Source organism: Chlorocebus sabaeus, chromosome 21, assembly GCF_047675955.1.
Source record: "Chlorocebus sabaeus isolate Y175 chromosome 21, mChlSab1.0.hap1, whole genome shotgun sequence".
Classification (NCBI taxonomy): domain Eukaryota; kingdom Metazoa; phylum Chordata; class Mammalia; order Primates; family Cercopithecidae; genus Chlorocebus; species Chlorocebus sabaeus.
This window is the reverse complement of record NC_132924.1, coordinates 57,677,244-57,694,503: the sequence shown is the minus strand read 5'-3', so window position 1 is coordinate 57,694,503 and position 17,260 is coordinate 57,677,244. Positions and strand designations below refer to the sequence as shown.

Here is a 17,260-nt window from a genome sequence, read left to right as displayed (position 1 = left end):
GGGAGACACTGTCTCAAAACAAAAACAAAAACAAAAAAAAGAAAAAATATGACTCAAATATAGCACAATGCTAGGATTTAATAAAGGTGGGTATTGGGTACATGAAAGTTTATTATCTATTTCACTACATTTCTCATGTTTGAAGTGTTTCATTATGAAGAATAAAAGTGATATATACAAAATATATATAGAAATGTAAAAGTATTATACAGTAAACAGTATCAATACATACACTGCTCATAAACATAAGTATGAACACACACACACAAACACTTGTATGTATATGTAAGTATACACACGCACATGAATGAGCATTACATATTTGAAGTGTACACCTTGAATAGGAAGGATTCCCTGTAATTCCTGGTTAAGTTTTTCCTTAGGGAAGATAGATGTGTTGTGAGACTAGGTATTAGGCCCAAAGCATATTTCAGCTGGATCTCTTATGTTTTATGTACAGATATTGAGGACAAAAATGATGTAAATGTGTAAATATGTCATGTGCAGTTATCACTTTTTGTGATAGGAATATGGATGTTTGGTAAACCGAATGTCTCCATTTAGTATTACTTGTTTCTATCCTTTAAAACAGTCTCTATTTTTATTTTTTGATTTACATTTTGATTCACAGGGTACATGTGCAGATTTATTACCTGGGTGTATTGTGTGAGGCTGAGGTTTGGGGTGTGAATGATCCTGTCACCCAGGTACCAGGCATAGTACCCAATATTTATTTTTTCAGCCCTTGCTCCCCTCTCTTCCTTTCCCCTCTAGTAGTCCCCAGTTTCCATTGTTGCTGTCTTTATGTCCATGAGTTCGCAATGTTTAGCTTGCACTTATAAGTGAGAATGTGCAGTATTTGGTTTTCTGTTCCTGTGTTAGTTTGCGTAGGATAATGGCCTCCAAATTCATCCATGTTGCTGTAAAGGGTGTGATTTCATTCTTTTTTTATGGCTACATAGTATTCCATAGTGTATATCTACCACAGTTTCTTTATCTCATCCACCATTCGTGGACATCTAGGTTGATTCCATGTCTTTGCTGTTGTGAACAGTGCTGCAGTGAACATGCATGGATCGCTTTGGTAGAAAGGTTTGTTTTCTTTTGAATATATACCCAGTAATGGGATTGCTGGATAACATGGTAGTTCTGTTTTAAGTTCTTTGAGAAATCTTTAAACTGCTTTCCACAGTGGCTGAACTAATTTATATTCCTACCAATAGTGGATAAACATTCCCTTTTCTCCACATTCTCCCCAGCATCTGTTGTTTTTTTTTTTTTAACTTTTTAGTAATAGCCATTCTGAATAGTGTGAGATGGTAACTCACTGCGGTTTTGATTTGCATTTCTCTGATGATTAGTGAAGTGGAGCATTTTTTTAAGTTTGTTGGCCATTTGTATGTCTTACTTTTGAGAAATGTCTGTTCATGTTTTTTGCCCAGTTTTTAATGGAAATAGTCTTTTTAAAACATTAAGTGTTTGACTAAGATCTGGAGCTTCTGTAGTCATCCCTGGGAATTCACAGGTGATTCTTTGTAAGACCTCAGTGGATACCAAAATCTGTGGATGCTCAAGTCTCTTATAGTATAGTATAGAGATAGTATTTACACATAACCTCTGCACATCCTTTCAAATAGTTTAAATCGTCTCTGGATTACTTATATGTAATACAATGCAAATGCTGTATAGTTAAGTTTTTAAATTTGTACTTTTTATTGTACTACTTTTTTTATTTTTTCAAAATATTTTATATCCACAATTTGTTGAATCCACAGATGTGGAACTCACTGATAACAGAAAGCAGGACTGACTGTATGTAAAATATAGATTTTGGATCAAAAAGAGTATCTTAAAAATCACATATTTTGTCAACTGATTTGTTGGAGATGATTATTACATAAATTAATTGTGGGTAATTTTTTTCCTCTTTCTAAAGAATACAAGTCAATGACCAGATTGTAGAAGTGGATGGAATCAGCTTGGTGGGTGTGACACAGAATTTTGCAGCAACAGTTCTCAGAAATACCAAGGGCAATGTCAGGTAAATATGTGTCTTCTAATATACACCATGTTGTTACTTTAGTTCAATTTTAATTTTCTATACTTTAACCTGCAAATAAATGTAATTACAATGACAATTTTATCTGAATAGTAAAACTTTGCTTTTAGTTTTAAGTGTTTTCACCATTATTATAATTAGTTCATGAAAATGGAATTTAAAATTACAAATCATAGTATTTTAGAAAGCTATGAAGACAAGTGCAAGTGCTTGTCTTCCTGTCTTTCTAAAATACTATATTTTCCAGGAAGATATAATTTCTAGTTATAACCTCAATAAATATGAATTAGGTCCCAAATCTTTTTAAGGAACACAGTTATACAATACTTGAAATGATTATACATATGGTCAATGTTGTATGGTTTTTAGATAATCAGGTTGAATAAAGGTAAGTATATTTTTTAAATGTATGTATTATTTTAAGGAATCAGCCATGACCAATGTTTGATGAATTATAACGTTTCCAACTTAATGCACTTAGGGTGCATTTTTTTTTTTTTTTTTTTTGGACCTTGAAATTTATATTCAACCTTGGGATTGTGAATATTGTATATTGGAAAACAAGTAAGAAAGCAGTTTAGAGCTAGTTGAAGTCAAGGTTTGAAATCAGGTATTTTTTTGCTTATAGGTTACTTACTTAAGTATTGTTTATATCATATACTTTTCCATACATCTTATGGAAGAAACATTAAGGAAACATTATTTAGTGTGTGTAATGATGAAAATGGTTGGGTGTTCTCATTATCAAAATGAAACTGCTAAATACTCTGAAAACATTAACGAGTTAACATTGCTATATAGACAGTAACATTAGGATATTATTGCAGTATGTCTTATTTTGCTGAAGCATGAATTTAAGTTTTAGACGTTAGACTTTTTCAACTGTAAATCATCTTTTAATGCTAAAGGGATGCCTTAAGGAATATTACCTAAACTACTTCTGTGGGTGCTATGTTGATGTTTCTAGAATATCCACAGTCCTGAGAAAAGTGTGTAAAATAATTGCAAAACTGCGTGGTGCTCTCTGAGTTGTGTGGGTGGGCCCATTCAGTAAATGTGATTGTTATTTTGAAGATCACTGTGTGTTCTTAAGAGCACTTTCCCATGTCAATATAGAACTTGGTTTTGAAGCTGTCCATTCGACTTTAAACTAAATTTTAAAATGAAATAGGTAAGATATACATTCAACTCATAAGAACATTTCTCAGTTGGAAAAGAATTTGTAGTTACATGAAACCATAGCCATCCCTTTTTTTCCCTCTGTTGACTGCATAATCTTGTGTTATTCTTTTTGCCTTGTACAGATTTCAGAAGTCTTCAAATGTCTTCTTAACTGGTCTGTCTGATTTCTCGCTTCCTCAGTCTGCTTTCTTCACCATTACCCTCACGGAAGGACATAATTATAGTTTTCAAATACATGAAGGGCTATCATGGAAAAAGAAATTGACCTTGTTCTGCTTAACTCTAGTACAGATTGAGTATCCCTTATGTTAAATGCTTGGAATCAGAAATGTTTCCGATTTCAGATTTTTTTTTTTTTTTGGCATATTAAAGTATCTGCAATATATACTTAATAGCTGAACATCCCTAATGTGAAAATTCAAAATCTGAAATGCTCCAGTGAGTACTTCCTTTGAGTGTCGTGTCAGTGCTCAAAAAGTTTTGAGTGTTCTGAACATTTTGGATTTCAGATATTTTGATGTGGGATGCTCAACCTGTATAAACTTCCACGTGCAGGGGTTTTTTGTTTGTTTGTTTTGTTTTTTGTTGTTGTTGTTTTTTGAGACAGTCTTGCTCTGTTACCCAGGCTGGAGTGTACTGGTGCCATCTTCACTCACTACAATCTCTGCCTCCTGGGTTCAAGCAATTCTCCTGCCTCAGCTTCCCAAGTAGCTGGATTACAGGCATCCACCACCACGCCCAGCTAATTTTTGTGTTTTTAGTAGAGATGGAGTTTTGCCCTATTGGCCAGGCTGCTCTTGAACTCCTGACCTCAGGTAATCCGCCCGCCTCAGCCTCCCAAAGTGCTGGGATCACAGGTGTGAGCCACTGCACCCAGCCCGATGTGCAGGTTTTTGTGTGGACATAAGTTTTCTATTCTACTGGGTAAATACCAAGCATGGAGCATAATTGCTGTATCATGTGGTAAGCGTATGTTTAGTTTTGTAAGAAACCACCAACCCATCTTCAAACTGGCTGTACCATCTTGTATTCCCATCAGTAATGAGTGAGAATTCCTATTGCTCCACATCCTTGCCAGCATTTGTTGTCAGTGTTTTGGATTTTGACTATTCAAATAGATGTATGGTGGAATCTGATTGCTTTAATTTCCAATTACCTTCATTGTCTATTAATATTTACAATCGGTAATGAAAAGTTTCATGTTCATATGATTTGTAATCCTTTATAGTATTTTCTTTTTTACCCCCTCTTTTGGATTTTTTTCTCTTATAATTGGGTTTTTGTAATTTTTATCAGGCTGTAACTAGATCTCTGTTTATTTGGTTTTGTGAAATTCTGCTTGGGATTCAGTCTGAAGACGTGGGTTTGGGAAATTTTCTCTTATGCTTTGGTTATTTGCTTTATTTCTTTTGCATTGTCTTTGGCCTCTCTTCTCAAACCAGTATTAAGTGGGGCTTAGATTTTCTGGGCATATTCTCTAGAATCTTATTTTCTCTCAGGATCTCCATCTGTTTGAATTTTTGATAGTATGCTATAAGAGTTTCTTAAATTTTCTCTTCCAGATTACCATGTTTTTTTTCAGGCATGGGCTATTTTAACTGTTCTACGCTTTATTCTCAATTTTCTGTTTTTATTTCTAACTCCATTCTCTCTACCCAGAGCTTAAGAATAGTATATCCAGCTTCCTACTTGACTTCTTCATATGACATTCTAAAAGGCACATCAAATTTAATATACTCCAAGTTTTATCATTTATTTATGCCATTCCCTGTCTTCTGCCCCTCTTCCCTGCTTTACTTCCTCCCCCAAAAAAACTCTGTATCACATGACATGCAATTGACTGCTTCCACCTTATCAAGTCTCAGTTCAAATATCAGTTCTTCAATGAATGAGCTTTTCTCATATTTATGTTGTCCAAACTCCAATTCACTCTATCCCAATTACCATGTTTTCTCCATAGCATTCATTTAACGATCCTCTTCTGATCCTCTCCTCCTGGTTATTGACTCTCTTTTGGGTTTTCTACTGTATTGATTCCTGTCTAGTCTGTATGATAATTTGAATATAAAAGTAATGATCTGTGACTTTTGAGGCTAAGTTATAAAAGGCACTGTGGCTTTCACCCTGCTCTGTCGGATCACCAATTTTAGGGAAATGTAGCTGCCATATCAAGAATGCTTTCAACTACCCTTTTGAAGATGCCTACACAGGGAAGACGTTGAGCCTGCCAGCAGCCAGCGCTAACTTAACCAGCCATGTGAGGAGGCACCTTTGAAGATCTTCCAGCCTTAGTGAAGCATTCAGATGCCTGCAGCTTCAGCTAACAACTGGTTGAATTTTGTGAGAATCATCAAGCCACAATTGAACAGACAAGCCTCCCTTGAATTCTTGACTCACAGAAACTATGGAAGATAATAAGTGTTTATAAGTTTTGGAGTAATTTGTATCAGCATCTACAACTTACACATATTTTGGTACCTGAACATGGGCTGCAGTTTAAGAAAAACTGAAAATGTGGGAGTAGCTTTGGGACTGAACTGTTAGTGAGGCTGGAAGGACTATGAGGAGAGTATTAGTAAAAGCCAAAGAGATCTTACAGTGATTGCTGGGAGAAAACTGATAGCCTGTGAGGAGGAGGCTGGTGAGGGCTTAAAGAAGAAAACTATAAATGTTATTGAAAATTGGGCTGGGTGCAGTGGCTCACACCTGGAATCCCAGCATTTTGGGAAGCCGAGGCAGGTGGATCGTCTGAGGTCGGGAGTTCGAGACCAGCCTGGCCAACATGGTAAAACCACATCTCTACTAAAAATACACAAAATTAGCCAGGCGTGGTAGCACATGCCTATAATCCCAGCTACTTGGAGGCTGAGGCAGGAGAATCACTGGAACCTGGGAGTCAGAGGTTGCAGTGAGCCGAGATCACGCCATTGCACTCCAGCCTGAGCAACAAGAATGAAGCTCCATTTCAAAAAAACAAAGAAAATTTGAAGAAGAAAGATGATCTTCATTTTGTAATGACAGAAAATTTAACAAAACTTACCTCTAGTAATAGGGAAAGTAGAATATTCACTGGGACATTTAACTCATAAGATTTTAAGCCATTGTTGAAAGTGTCACTAGCTGCTTCTTGCTGTATGTAACTAAAATTTATGAGAAGATAGATAAGCTAAAGGAAGAATTGTTAAAAATAAAGCAAATTAAACAAACTAGAAAACTTAGACAAACTGGATAAGTTTCTGGATACATATATGTAGCCTACCAAGATTGAATCAGGAAGAAATAGAAAACTAGAACAGATCAATAATAAGTAACAAGATTGTATCAGTAATAAAAATTCTCCCAAAAAAGCAAAGTCCAGGACCGGATGGCTTAAATGCCAAATTCTAGCAAACTTTCAAACAAGAACTAATACCAATTCTTCTCAAACTATTCCAAAAAATTGAAGCAGAGGGCCTTTTCCCTGATTCTTTCTATGAGGCAAGCATTACCCTGATACCAAAAGGAGATAAGGACACAACCAAAAAGAAAACTGCAGGCCAATATTCCCAGTGAACACAGAGGCAAAAATCCTCAGTGAAATACTAGCAAACCAAGTCCAACAGTACATCAAAAAGATAATACACCATGATTAAGTGGGATTTATCCTAGGGATACAAGAATGGCTCGACATAAGCAAATCAATAAAATGTGCTACATCACATCAACAGAATGAAGGACAAAAACCATATGATCATCTCAGTCGATGCAGAAAAAGCATTTGATAAAATTCAGAATCCCTTCGTGACAAAAACCCTCAACAAACCATACATAGAAGGAACAAACCTGTATTAGTCCATTTTCACGCTGCTGCTAAAGACATACCTGAGACTGGGCATTTTACAAAAGAAAGAGATCTAGTCAACTTACAGTTCCATGTGGCTGGGGAGGCTTCACAATCATGGTGGAAGGCAAGGAGGAGCAAGTCACATCTTACATGGATGACAGCAGGCAGAGAGAGAGAGCTTGTGTAGGGAAACTCCCATTTTTAAAACCATCATATCTCGTGAAACCCATTCACTATCACAAGAACAACACAGGAAAGACCTGTCCCCATAATTCAATAACTTCCCACCAGGTTCCTCCCATGACATGTGGGAATTGTGGGAGTAACAATTGAAGATGAGATTTGGGTGGGGACACAGCCAAACCATATCAATACCTCAACATAATAAAGGCTATATATGACAAACTCACAGCTAACATTGTATTGAGTGGGGAAAAGCTGAAAGCCTTTTCTCTAAGAGCTGGAACAAGACAAGAATGCCTACTTTCACTATTCCTATTCAACATAGTACTGGAAGTCCTAGCCAGAGTAATCAGGCAAGAGAAAGAAATAAAAGGTGTCTGAATCAGAAAAGAGGATGTCAAATAGTCCCTCTTTTCAGATGATGTGATCTTATATCTAGAAAAATTTGAAGACTCCACCAAAAAACTCTTAGATCTGATAAAACAAATTCAGTAAAGTCAGTGACAGGTTACAAAATTAGCATACAAAAAATAAGTGGTGTTTCTATACAAAAATAATGAACTAGCTGAGAAAAAACACAAGAAGGCAACCACATTTACAATAGTTAAAAAAACAAAACAAAAAAAAAAAAAACCTAGGAATAAATGTAACCAAGGAGATGAAAGACCTCCACAAGGAAAACTACAAACACTGATGAAAGAAATTGAAGAGGACACAAACAAAACAAAGCACCCATGCTCATGGATCAGAATAATTAACATTGTTAAAATGACCACACTCCCCAGAGCAGTCTGCTGATTCAGTATAATCCCTGTCTAAATATCGATGTCATTTTTCACAGAAATAGAAAAAAAAAAAAAAAGATCCTAATAGGATCTGTTGGTAAGAAACCAAATAGGGCTCAAATACCAAAGTGATTCTGTGCAAAAAGAACAAAGTTGGAGGCATCACATTACCTGACTTCAAAATGTATCACAAGGCTGTAGTAACCAGAACAGCAAGATATTGGTATAAAAACAGAAACATAGACCAATAAAACAGAATGGAGGACCCAGAAACAAATTCACACCTTTATGGCCAACTGATTTTTGACAAAGACACCAAGAACATACATTGGGGAAAGGGCACCCTCTTCAATAAATCATGCTAGGAAAATTGCTTATCTATTTGTAGGAGAATGAAACTGGACCCTTATCCCTCACTATATATAAAAATCAACTCAATATGGATTAAAGACTGAAATGTAAGCCCCACATCAGCAAAACAACTAGAAGGAAGCTTAGAGGAAACACTTCAGGACATTGGTATAGGCAAATACTTTATGGCTAAGACCTCAGAAGCACAGACAATAAAAAAAAAAATAGATAAACGGGACTATATTAATCTAAAAGACTTCTGCACAGCAAAGGAAACAACAGTGAAGAGATGGCCTGTTGAATGGGAAAAATATTAATAAACTATTTAATAAGATTCTAATATCTAGACTATTAAAGGAACTCAAACAATGCAACGGTAAAATAATAATAATAATAATCTCATTAAAAAGTGGCCAAAGGATATGAATAGACATTTCTCAAAATAAGACCTAGAAATGGCAGATATATGCGAAGAGGCTCAACATCACTAATCATCAGAGAAATGCAAAATAAAACTGTAATAAGATATCCACTTACCCCAATTAGAATGGCTGTTATTAAAGAGACAAAAGGTAACAGGTGCTGACAAGGATGTGGAGAAAAAGAAACTCTTACATACCACTGCTGGGGATATAAGTTAATACAGTCATTAGGGAAAACAGTAAGGAGTTTTCTCAAAAAACTAAAAATAGAACTACCAAGTGATCCATGAGGCCTGCTACTAAGTATTTATTTAAAGAAAAGAAATCAGTATATCAAAGAGATGGCAGCATCGCAGTGTTTATTGCAGCACTATTCACAATAGCGGTGATATGGAATCGACCTACCTAAGTGTCCATCAAAGGATGAATGGATTTTTTAAAATGTTATGTATACACAGTGAAATGCTATTTTGCCATAAAAAAGGGAGAAATCATGTCATTTGTAGCAACATGGATGGGAACTGGAGGTCATTATGTTAACTGAAATAAGCCAGACATAGAAAGACAACTATGACATGTTCTCAGTCCTATATGGGAGCTAAAAATGTTGATCTTGTGGAGGTAGAGAGTAAAATGATAGTTACCGAGGCTGGGAAGAGCGTGGGGGTGTGGGTGGGCGGATGAAGAGAGGTTAGTTAAAATGTGGGAAAATACAGTTCCCTAGAAGGAATAAGTTTTAATGTTCAGTAGCAGAATAGGGTGGTCATAGTTAATAACAACCTATGTATATTACAAAATAGCTAGAACGGAGCACTTGAAATGTTCCCAGCACATAGAAATGATAAATAGTAGACGTAATGAACACTCCAAATACCCTGATTTGTTCATTACACAGTATAGCATGTAAGAAAATGTCACTTTTATCCCATAAATATGTACAAATGTTTATATCAATAAAAAACTTAAAAAATTAGTACAAGTTACCCTTAAACTAAATGTAGCTCTGATCCCACATTCAAAAACCTTAAAAGCAAGCCTCAAAAAGATTTGTTTTTTAGTATCTTAATTGTCCCAGAGGAATACTCAAGAATACTTATTGTATTACAAAAAAATCTTTATATCTGGCATGTGATCAACAATTTCTGGGCATGCAAAGAGTGAGGAAAATAAGAGCCACAGTCAGTGGAGAAATTAACTGAAACAGATCCAGCAATGTTAGAAATAAAAGCAGTAGATGAAAGCATTAAAATAGTTATTATAATTAGATTTCAGAAATACAATAAGGTAGCAAAAGGGCTGAGTATGATAAGTAGATACACAAAAGATAAAAAGAAGGTCCCACTCCAACTTCTAGAATGAAACATATGTGTTATGAAATGTACATTGGGTGGGATAACAGATTCAAATATGTAGAAGGAAAAATTAGTTAATTTTAAGACATACTACAATAGAAAGTATCAGAATTTAAACAGAAATAAAAGACAGGAAAGGATGAACAGAACTTCAAGAGGCTGTGGCATAATTATAAGCTACTAATATACACTTTTGGAATCTCAAAGGATTGGGATGAGAGAAGTGCTAGAAAATATAACTGAAGAGATAATGGCTGAAAATTTTTCAAATTTGATTAAATTTTTAAGATTTATAATATCACAGATCCAAGACATTCTGGAAATCCCAAACAGAAGGAATATGATGAAAACTACATGAAGAGACATCATAATCAAAGTACTTGAAATCAGTAGTAAAGAAGAAAATTATAAAAGCCTTCTGAGAAGAAAGACATATTGTGTACAAATTTCTGAGAAGAAAGACATATTGTGAACCAAAGATAAGAATAGAGTAGACTTTGCAATAGAAATAATACATCACCATGGAAAGTGAGTAATAATTTAAAAGTTTTGAAAGAAAAATTGGAATTTTATACTCAAGAAAATAGCTTTCAAAATTGAAGATGAAATGAAGACTTTCTTCTATACAGAAGCTAAAAGAATTCATTACCTGGAGGATGTTATTATAAGAAATGTTAAGGGAAATCTTTAATAATGTAAATAATATAAAATGAAATTCTAGGCCTACACAAGGAAATGAGGAGAAATCGAAATTATATGGGTAAATATAGGCTACTTCATTTTTAAAAAAATTATTTAAAGGATTATTAACTTTTTAAAACAAAGGACATGACTGTGTTGTTTGAGATTTATAACATTGAGAAGTAAAATTTAGAACAATAGCATGTTGGCTTTTATGACAATATGGAAGTATACTTTTGTAAGGCTATGCATGATGTAGTATTATACTACTTGGATACAGACTGAAATAAATTGAAGAGGTATGCTATAAGACATAAACAAACACTGAAGAAACCCCAGCAAAGCGTTATACCAGTAAAGAGTTATACAAAAAGGATAAAACATAATTATAAAAGTACTTAATGCAAAAAATAAAGAAAAAGAATATAGGGGAACAAGAAGTGAAGAGATGTATAGAAAACTAACAGCACAATAGTAGCTTTAAACCCAAACTTATCAGGAATTATCTTAAATGTAAATGGTCTAATGACCAATTTAAAGGCAGAGATTGTCATATTAGATTTTTAGAAAGTAAGTCTCAAATAGGTCAAAAGTAACAGGATAGAAAAAAAATGATCATGCTAGCATTTATCAAAAGAGCACTAGTGTGGTTATATTGATATTAGACAAAATGAATTTTAAAAGTCAGTTTTGAAAAGATAAATAAAGTTGGTAAATCTTTAGTCAGACTTGTTTGATATAAAAAGAACAAAGACACAAGTTAGAATGAGAAGGTGTAATTACATATTCCACAGATATTTTAAGGATTAACCAATATTATGAAGAACTTTATGCCAGTGAATACAAGATAGACTAAATGGTTTAAATTTTTTGGAAGACAGTGCCATGAAAAATTACCAAAGCTCACTCAAGAAAAAAATTGTTTATGCATATACATGAAGATGAGTTTAGATTTAAGATCCTCTTAAAAAGAAAATTGTTTCACTGGTGAATCTTAGCAAGCATTAGATGGAGAAATAATACCAATTCAACATACACTCTTTCAGAACATGGAAGATGGTGTACTTTTCAACTACTTTTATGAAGCCAATGTTGCTATGATAGTATAATTTTTTAAAGATGTTAAAATACAAACTATCACAAACCAATATTCTTCATGAATGTAGATACAGAAATCCAAATTGGGTTATAAATCCAATAGCCAGGTGACATTTATTGTTCGAATGTACGGTTGATTTAATGTTTATAAATCAACCCATGGAAGTTTTCATACGAATAAGATACAGGTAAAAGTTGTTTCTTCATCTTAACAGATGTAGATTTTTTTAAAAAACTCTCAGGAAACTTGAAATGGAAAAGAACTTCCTCAATGGGATAAATAGGATCTTAGTGAAACCTACAACTAATAACATACTTAATGGTGAAAGACGTAATGCTTTTCTCTTGGTATTAAGAACGATGCAAATATCTCTACCCTCACCACTTCCATTCAAGATTGTACCAGAGGCCATAGCTAGTTCACTGAGACAGTAATAACTAATGGAAAGCCCAAGGAATGAAAAGGAGGGAGTAAAACTCTTTATTCGCAGGCAACATTGTCATTTATACAAGATGACTATGTAGAAAATCCTAGGGTATCTACAAAAGATGCTACTTGAACTGATCACAGTCCAGTCATGTTACAGAAGATGAAGTTGATGTGCAGAAATCAGAGTCTATATACTATCAACATGAATAATTGAAAATTCAGATTGAAAATTACATTGATGACAGCATCCAAAATATTAAATACTTAAAGGTAAATCTAACAGTATATTGCAGACTTCCACACTTAAAACAACAAAATATTGCTGACAGAATGTAAAGACAACTTAAATGGGGAAGAAGTAGACCATGTTCAATGTATTACAATATTCAATATTGTTAAGATTTCAGTTTCCCCTAAATTAGTCTGTAGATTAAACATAACCCTAGTAAAAATTTTAGAAGATTATTTTGTAAATGTTATCATTAAAAAAAAAAATTTGGAGGACTTTCCCTGCCTAAAAACATCACTAATCAAGGCAGTCTGGCTGAGGTATAAGAATAGTAATATAGATTAATGGATCAGAATAGAAATTTGCAGTGCAGACCTGTGCAGATATAAAGAATTGATTTCTAAATAAAGGTACCAAGGTAATTCAGTGGAGGAAATTATAGTCAACTCAACAAATGGTGCTGGAAAAATTAGTCCCATTGAAAACAAAATGAAAACAAAAAATCAAAAAAATGCCTTGACCTTCATCTCACAGTATATATAAAAATTAACTTAAAACTGATCACAACCCTAATTGCAGCATCTAGAACACTAAGATTTCTAGAAAACAGTCAAAAATCTTTGTAATTTTAAGTTTAGTGAAATAACGCAGGAATAGAAAATCAAACACCTCATATTCTCATATGTAAATGGGAGGGCACACGTATGTTTATTACGGCACTATTCACAATAGCAAAGACTTGGAATCAACCCAAATGTCCATCAGTGACAGACTGGATTAAGAAAATGTGGCACATATACACCATGGAATACTATGCAGCCATAAAAATGGATGAGTTTGTGTCCTTTGTAGGGATATGGATGCAGCTGGAAACCATCATTCTCAGCAAACTATCAAAAGAACAGAAAACCAAACACCGCATGTTCTCACTCATAGGTGGGAACTGAACAGTGAGATCACCTGGACTCGGGAAGGGGAACATCACACACCGGGGCCTATCATGGGGAGGGGGGAGAGGGGAGGGATTGCAGTGGGAGTTATACCTGATGTAAATGACGAGTTGAGGGGTGCTGACGAGTTGATGGGTGCAGCACACCAACATGGCACAAGTATATGTATGTAACAAACCTGCACGTTATGCACATGTACCCTAGAACTTAAAGTATAATAATAATAATAAAATAAATAAATAAAAAATAAATGGGAGGTAAACATGGGTATCCACGGACATACAGAGGGAAACACTATAAGTAATATACACTGGGAACTCTAAAAGAGGAGAACTGGAGGAGGATGAATGTTGAAAAATTACCTATTGGGCACAAAGTTCATTGTTAAGGTGATGAGTACCCTAGAAGCTCACACCCCACCACTACGCAATATATCCATGTAACAAATCTGCTTATATACCCTCTAAATGAATGAAAAAAAAAATTTTAATGTAATTTAACAATTTAAGATTTTTTAGGGCACAAAAGCAAAAAGTGTAAGAGGAAATAATGATAAACTGCATCAAAATTTAAAACATTTGTTACAAAATACCCTTAAGAAAATGAAAAAACAAGCCACAGAATGAATATCTGTAAAACAATTTTCTGATAAAGAACTCTCGTAATTCAGTAAGATTATATTGTCAACTATATAACAGAGTTTTTAAACATGCAAATCCTACTAAAATGTGGAAATCACTGAAAGAGACCATTCACCAAAGGAGATATACCATTAAACATGAAATGCTGCTTAACGTTATTAATTATTAGGGGCAGGTAAATTAAATCCACAATGAGGTTCTACTGTACACCTGTTAAAAAGGCCGACATTATAAAGACTGATACCACTATGCATTGACAAGTATACGGACTGAGGTTCACATTTATTTGCTGATCGGAATGCAAAATAGCACAACCACTTTGCAGAACAGTCTGGTAGGTTTTTACAAAGTTAGACTTACACTTATACAAGCCAGCAATTCTACACCTAGCTATTTACTCAAGAACAATAAAAAACATATATCTATATAAAGACTCATTCTTGGATATTCGTAGCAGCTTTTTCATAATAACTAAAAACTGGAAAAAGCTCAAGTGTTCTTTAACTGATAAATGGATATACAAATTATATTATATCCCATATAGTGAAATATTTCTCAGTGATATGAAGGAACAAACTGCCAATCCTTTCAATACCATGTATGACTCTCAAAACCATTATACTGAGAAAAAGAAGCCAGAAGCCAATAGCCTGTATACTGCTTGAATACATTTGTATAAAATTCTGGAAAATGCAAAACTGTGGTATTAGCAGATGTATGATTGCTCAGAATCACAAATGAAGGGAGGGAATTGTCTGCAAACAAGAAGGAAGGACCAATTTTGAAGTGATGAAAATGTTCTATATTGTGATTACTGTGTTTGTTACACAGCTATGTATACATTTATCAAACCTACTCAGGTTATACAACTTAAATATCAATTTTAACATATATAGTTTGAACTCTAAAATTGAATTTGAAAATGTGAGATAATAGCTGTCATTAACTTAAAAAGCACTATACAAATTGATTATCGTTGATAGTGATAGTGATGTGAAAAGGACTGTCTCTTTAACAAAGGCAGATATAATCAATGTGAATTTCAGTAACAATCTCAAGATTTTATGGTGCTGTGTACTTTTATATTTAAAATATTATTATTGACTTTTTACCAGAAAATAATATTTTATGTACAATTTTTTGCATCTGATTTTATCAAACATGGATTTGTAAGATAATTTTTGAAAACTCATGTTTCTTGAGTCTACGGCTATAAACAGGACCTCGCCTGTCTTGTTGACCACTGGAATAGTTCATGTACCTATTGTTGTATAACATATTACTATAAAATTCAGTGACCTGAAACAACTAACTTTTATTACTTCATGGTTTCTGTGATCCACTTCCCAGTGAACTCATTTGGGCACCACTGCCAGGCCTCTCACCACATGAAAACTGGCTTCTCCAAAGAGTGATGCAAGAGAGTGCCCAAGATGCAATCTGCCATCTTTTTGTAACCTAAAATCTGAAATGACATCCCGTCAGCTCTGTATTTTATTTGATAAAAGTGAGTTAATATGTCCAGCCTACATGCAAGGGTAGATAATTACATTCAGACTTAAATATAAGGAGTCAAGGATCACTTGAGTCTATGTTAGAGGCAGCCTATCATAGTAGGGATCAATAACTAGTTGGATGGATGGATGGATGGATGGATGGATGGATGGATGGGTGGATGGATGGATGGATGGGTGGATGGGTGGGTGGGTGGGTGGATGTGGATGGATGGTCGGTCAGGCGGACAGATAACGGGCAGATAGATTAATGCTATACCACACTATAACTTAATTTATGTTACATACCCACCTTAGGAATCCTGAAAAACCTGAGACTATTTAGGAAAGATTGACCAGGATGGTGAGAGGTTTAACTATTTTCCTTCTATATATAAAAGTTAAAATATTCTATAACCTTTTGCCTTAAAAAACAAACAACAAAAAAACAAAACTTAAAAGACATTGTAATTATAAAGCATTTGAAAGAGTGAACTCTGGAAAAAGGATTAGAATTTTTTTTTAACTCCAGACAATCATTCTGGTACTGTCAGCAATTTGGCAAAGTTTGATATAAGACAGAGATTTTGTTTCAATTTGAAGAAATTTTCAATGATTTATATGTTTGCTTTTCAGTGTCATTCACATTAAACTTTAAATGCTTTCAAGAAAGTATCTGCTACCCATGATCAATAACTATGCATTCATTTTACTTTTATCCCTAGCATATGATTTTAATGACTTTGACAGGGAACCATATAACTTCTGATGGTCACAGTTTTCTAGGAATTATAACAATAGAAAATAATCTGAGGGTCTTAAATATTTATCTTTTTTGTAAAAGGTTAAAATACATAAAAGAAAATATAGGCTGGGATCATGGCAGACAGGAGGCAGAACTAAGTTGCAGCTGTGACTTGGACAGACAGAGCAGCATGTGTAGGCTCTCATCATGAATTTTAGCTCCACAACGACTGCAGGAATAATCAGAAAACCCAAGAGGACTCACAGACCCTCTGAAGGAAGCAGATTTCTCTTGCAGGACCCGGGAGACACCCCAGATATTTTGCTGGTATCCATGGCTGAGAGACCCATAGACGGTTCACATCACAGGACTCTGTGCACACAACCCCCAGTACCAGCCCAGAGCCTGGTGGATTTGCTGGGTGGCTAGATCCAAAAGAGAGATAACAAAAACTACAACTTCACTGTCAGGAAGCCATATCCATAGGAAAAGGGGGAGAGTACTACATCAAGGGAGCACCCCATGGGACATAAGAATCTGAACGACAACCTTCAGCCTTAGACCTTTCCTCTGACAGAGGCTACCCAAATGAGAAGGAACCAGAAAACCAACTCTGGTAATATGACAAAACAAGGCTCTTTAATACCACCCCCTGACCCCCGGAAAAAAATCACAGTAGCTCACCAGCAATGGATCCAAACCAAGAAGAAATCCCTGATTTACCTGAAAAAGAATTCAGGTTAGTTATTAAGCTAATTAGGGCGGCACCAGAGAAAGGCAAAGCCCAATGCAAGGAAATCCAAAAAACGATACAAGAAGTGAAGGGATAAATATTC

General features: G+C 34.6%; 1 protein-coding gene and 1 long non-coding RNA gene across 14 annotated transcripts in view; one reads left to right on the top strand and one right to left on the bottom strand.

Annotated features, from left to right (window-relative positions):
• The window catches only part of PPP1R9A (protein phosphatase 1 regulatory subunit 9A), a 395,072-nt gene that overhangs the window by 257,088 nt on the left and 120,724 nt on the right, over window positions 1–17,260 (top strand). For all 13 annotated transcript variants that reach the window (XM_073009120.1, XM_038004639.2, XM_038004633.2 and 10 more), the window contains exon 5: window positions 1,937–2,041. In XM_073009120.1, coding sequence (XP_072865221.1) covers window positions 1,937–2,041 — 105 coding nt within the window. The remainder of the gene's footprint in view (window positions 1–1,936; window positions 2,042–17,260) is intronic.
• LOC140709666 (uncharacterized) overlaps window positions 1–17,260 on the bottom strand; it is a 64,914-nt gene that overhangs the window by 5,159 nt on the left and 42,495 nt on the right. Inside the window, exons 2-3 of the long non-coding RNA XR_012090360.1 lie at window positions 17,109–17,147; window positions 15,509–15,651 (exon numbers count right to left, since the gene is read on the bottom strand). This is a non-coding gene — a long non-coding RNA (uncharacterized lncRNA). The remainder of the gene's footprint in view (window positions 1–15,508; window positions 15,652–17,108; window positions 17,148–17,260) is intronic.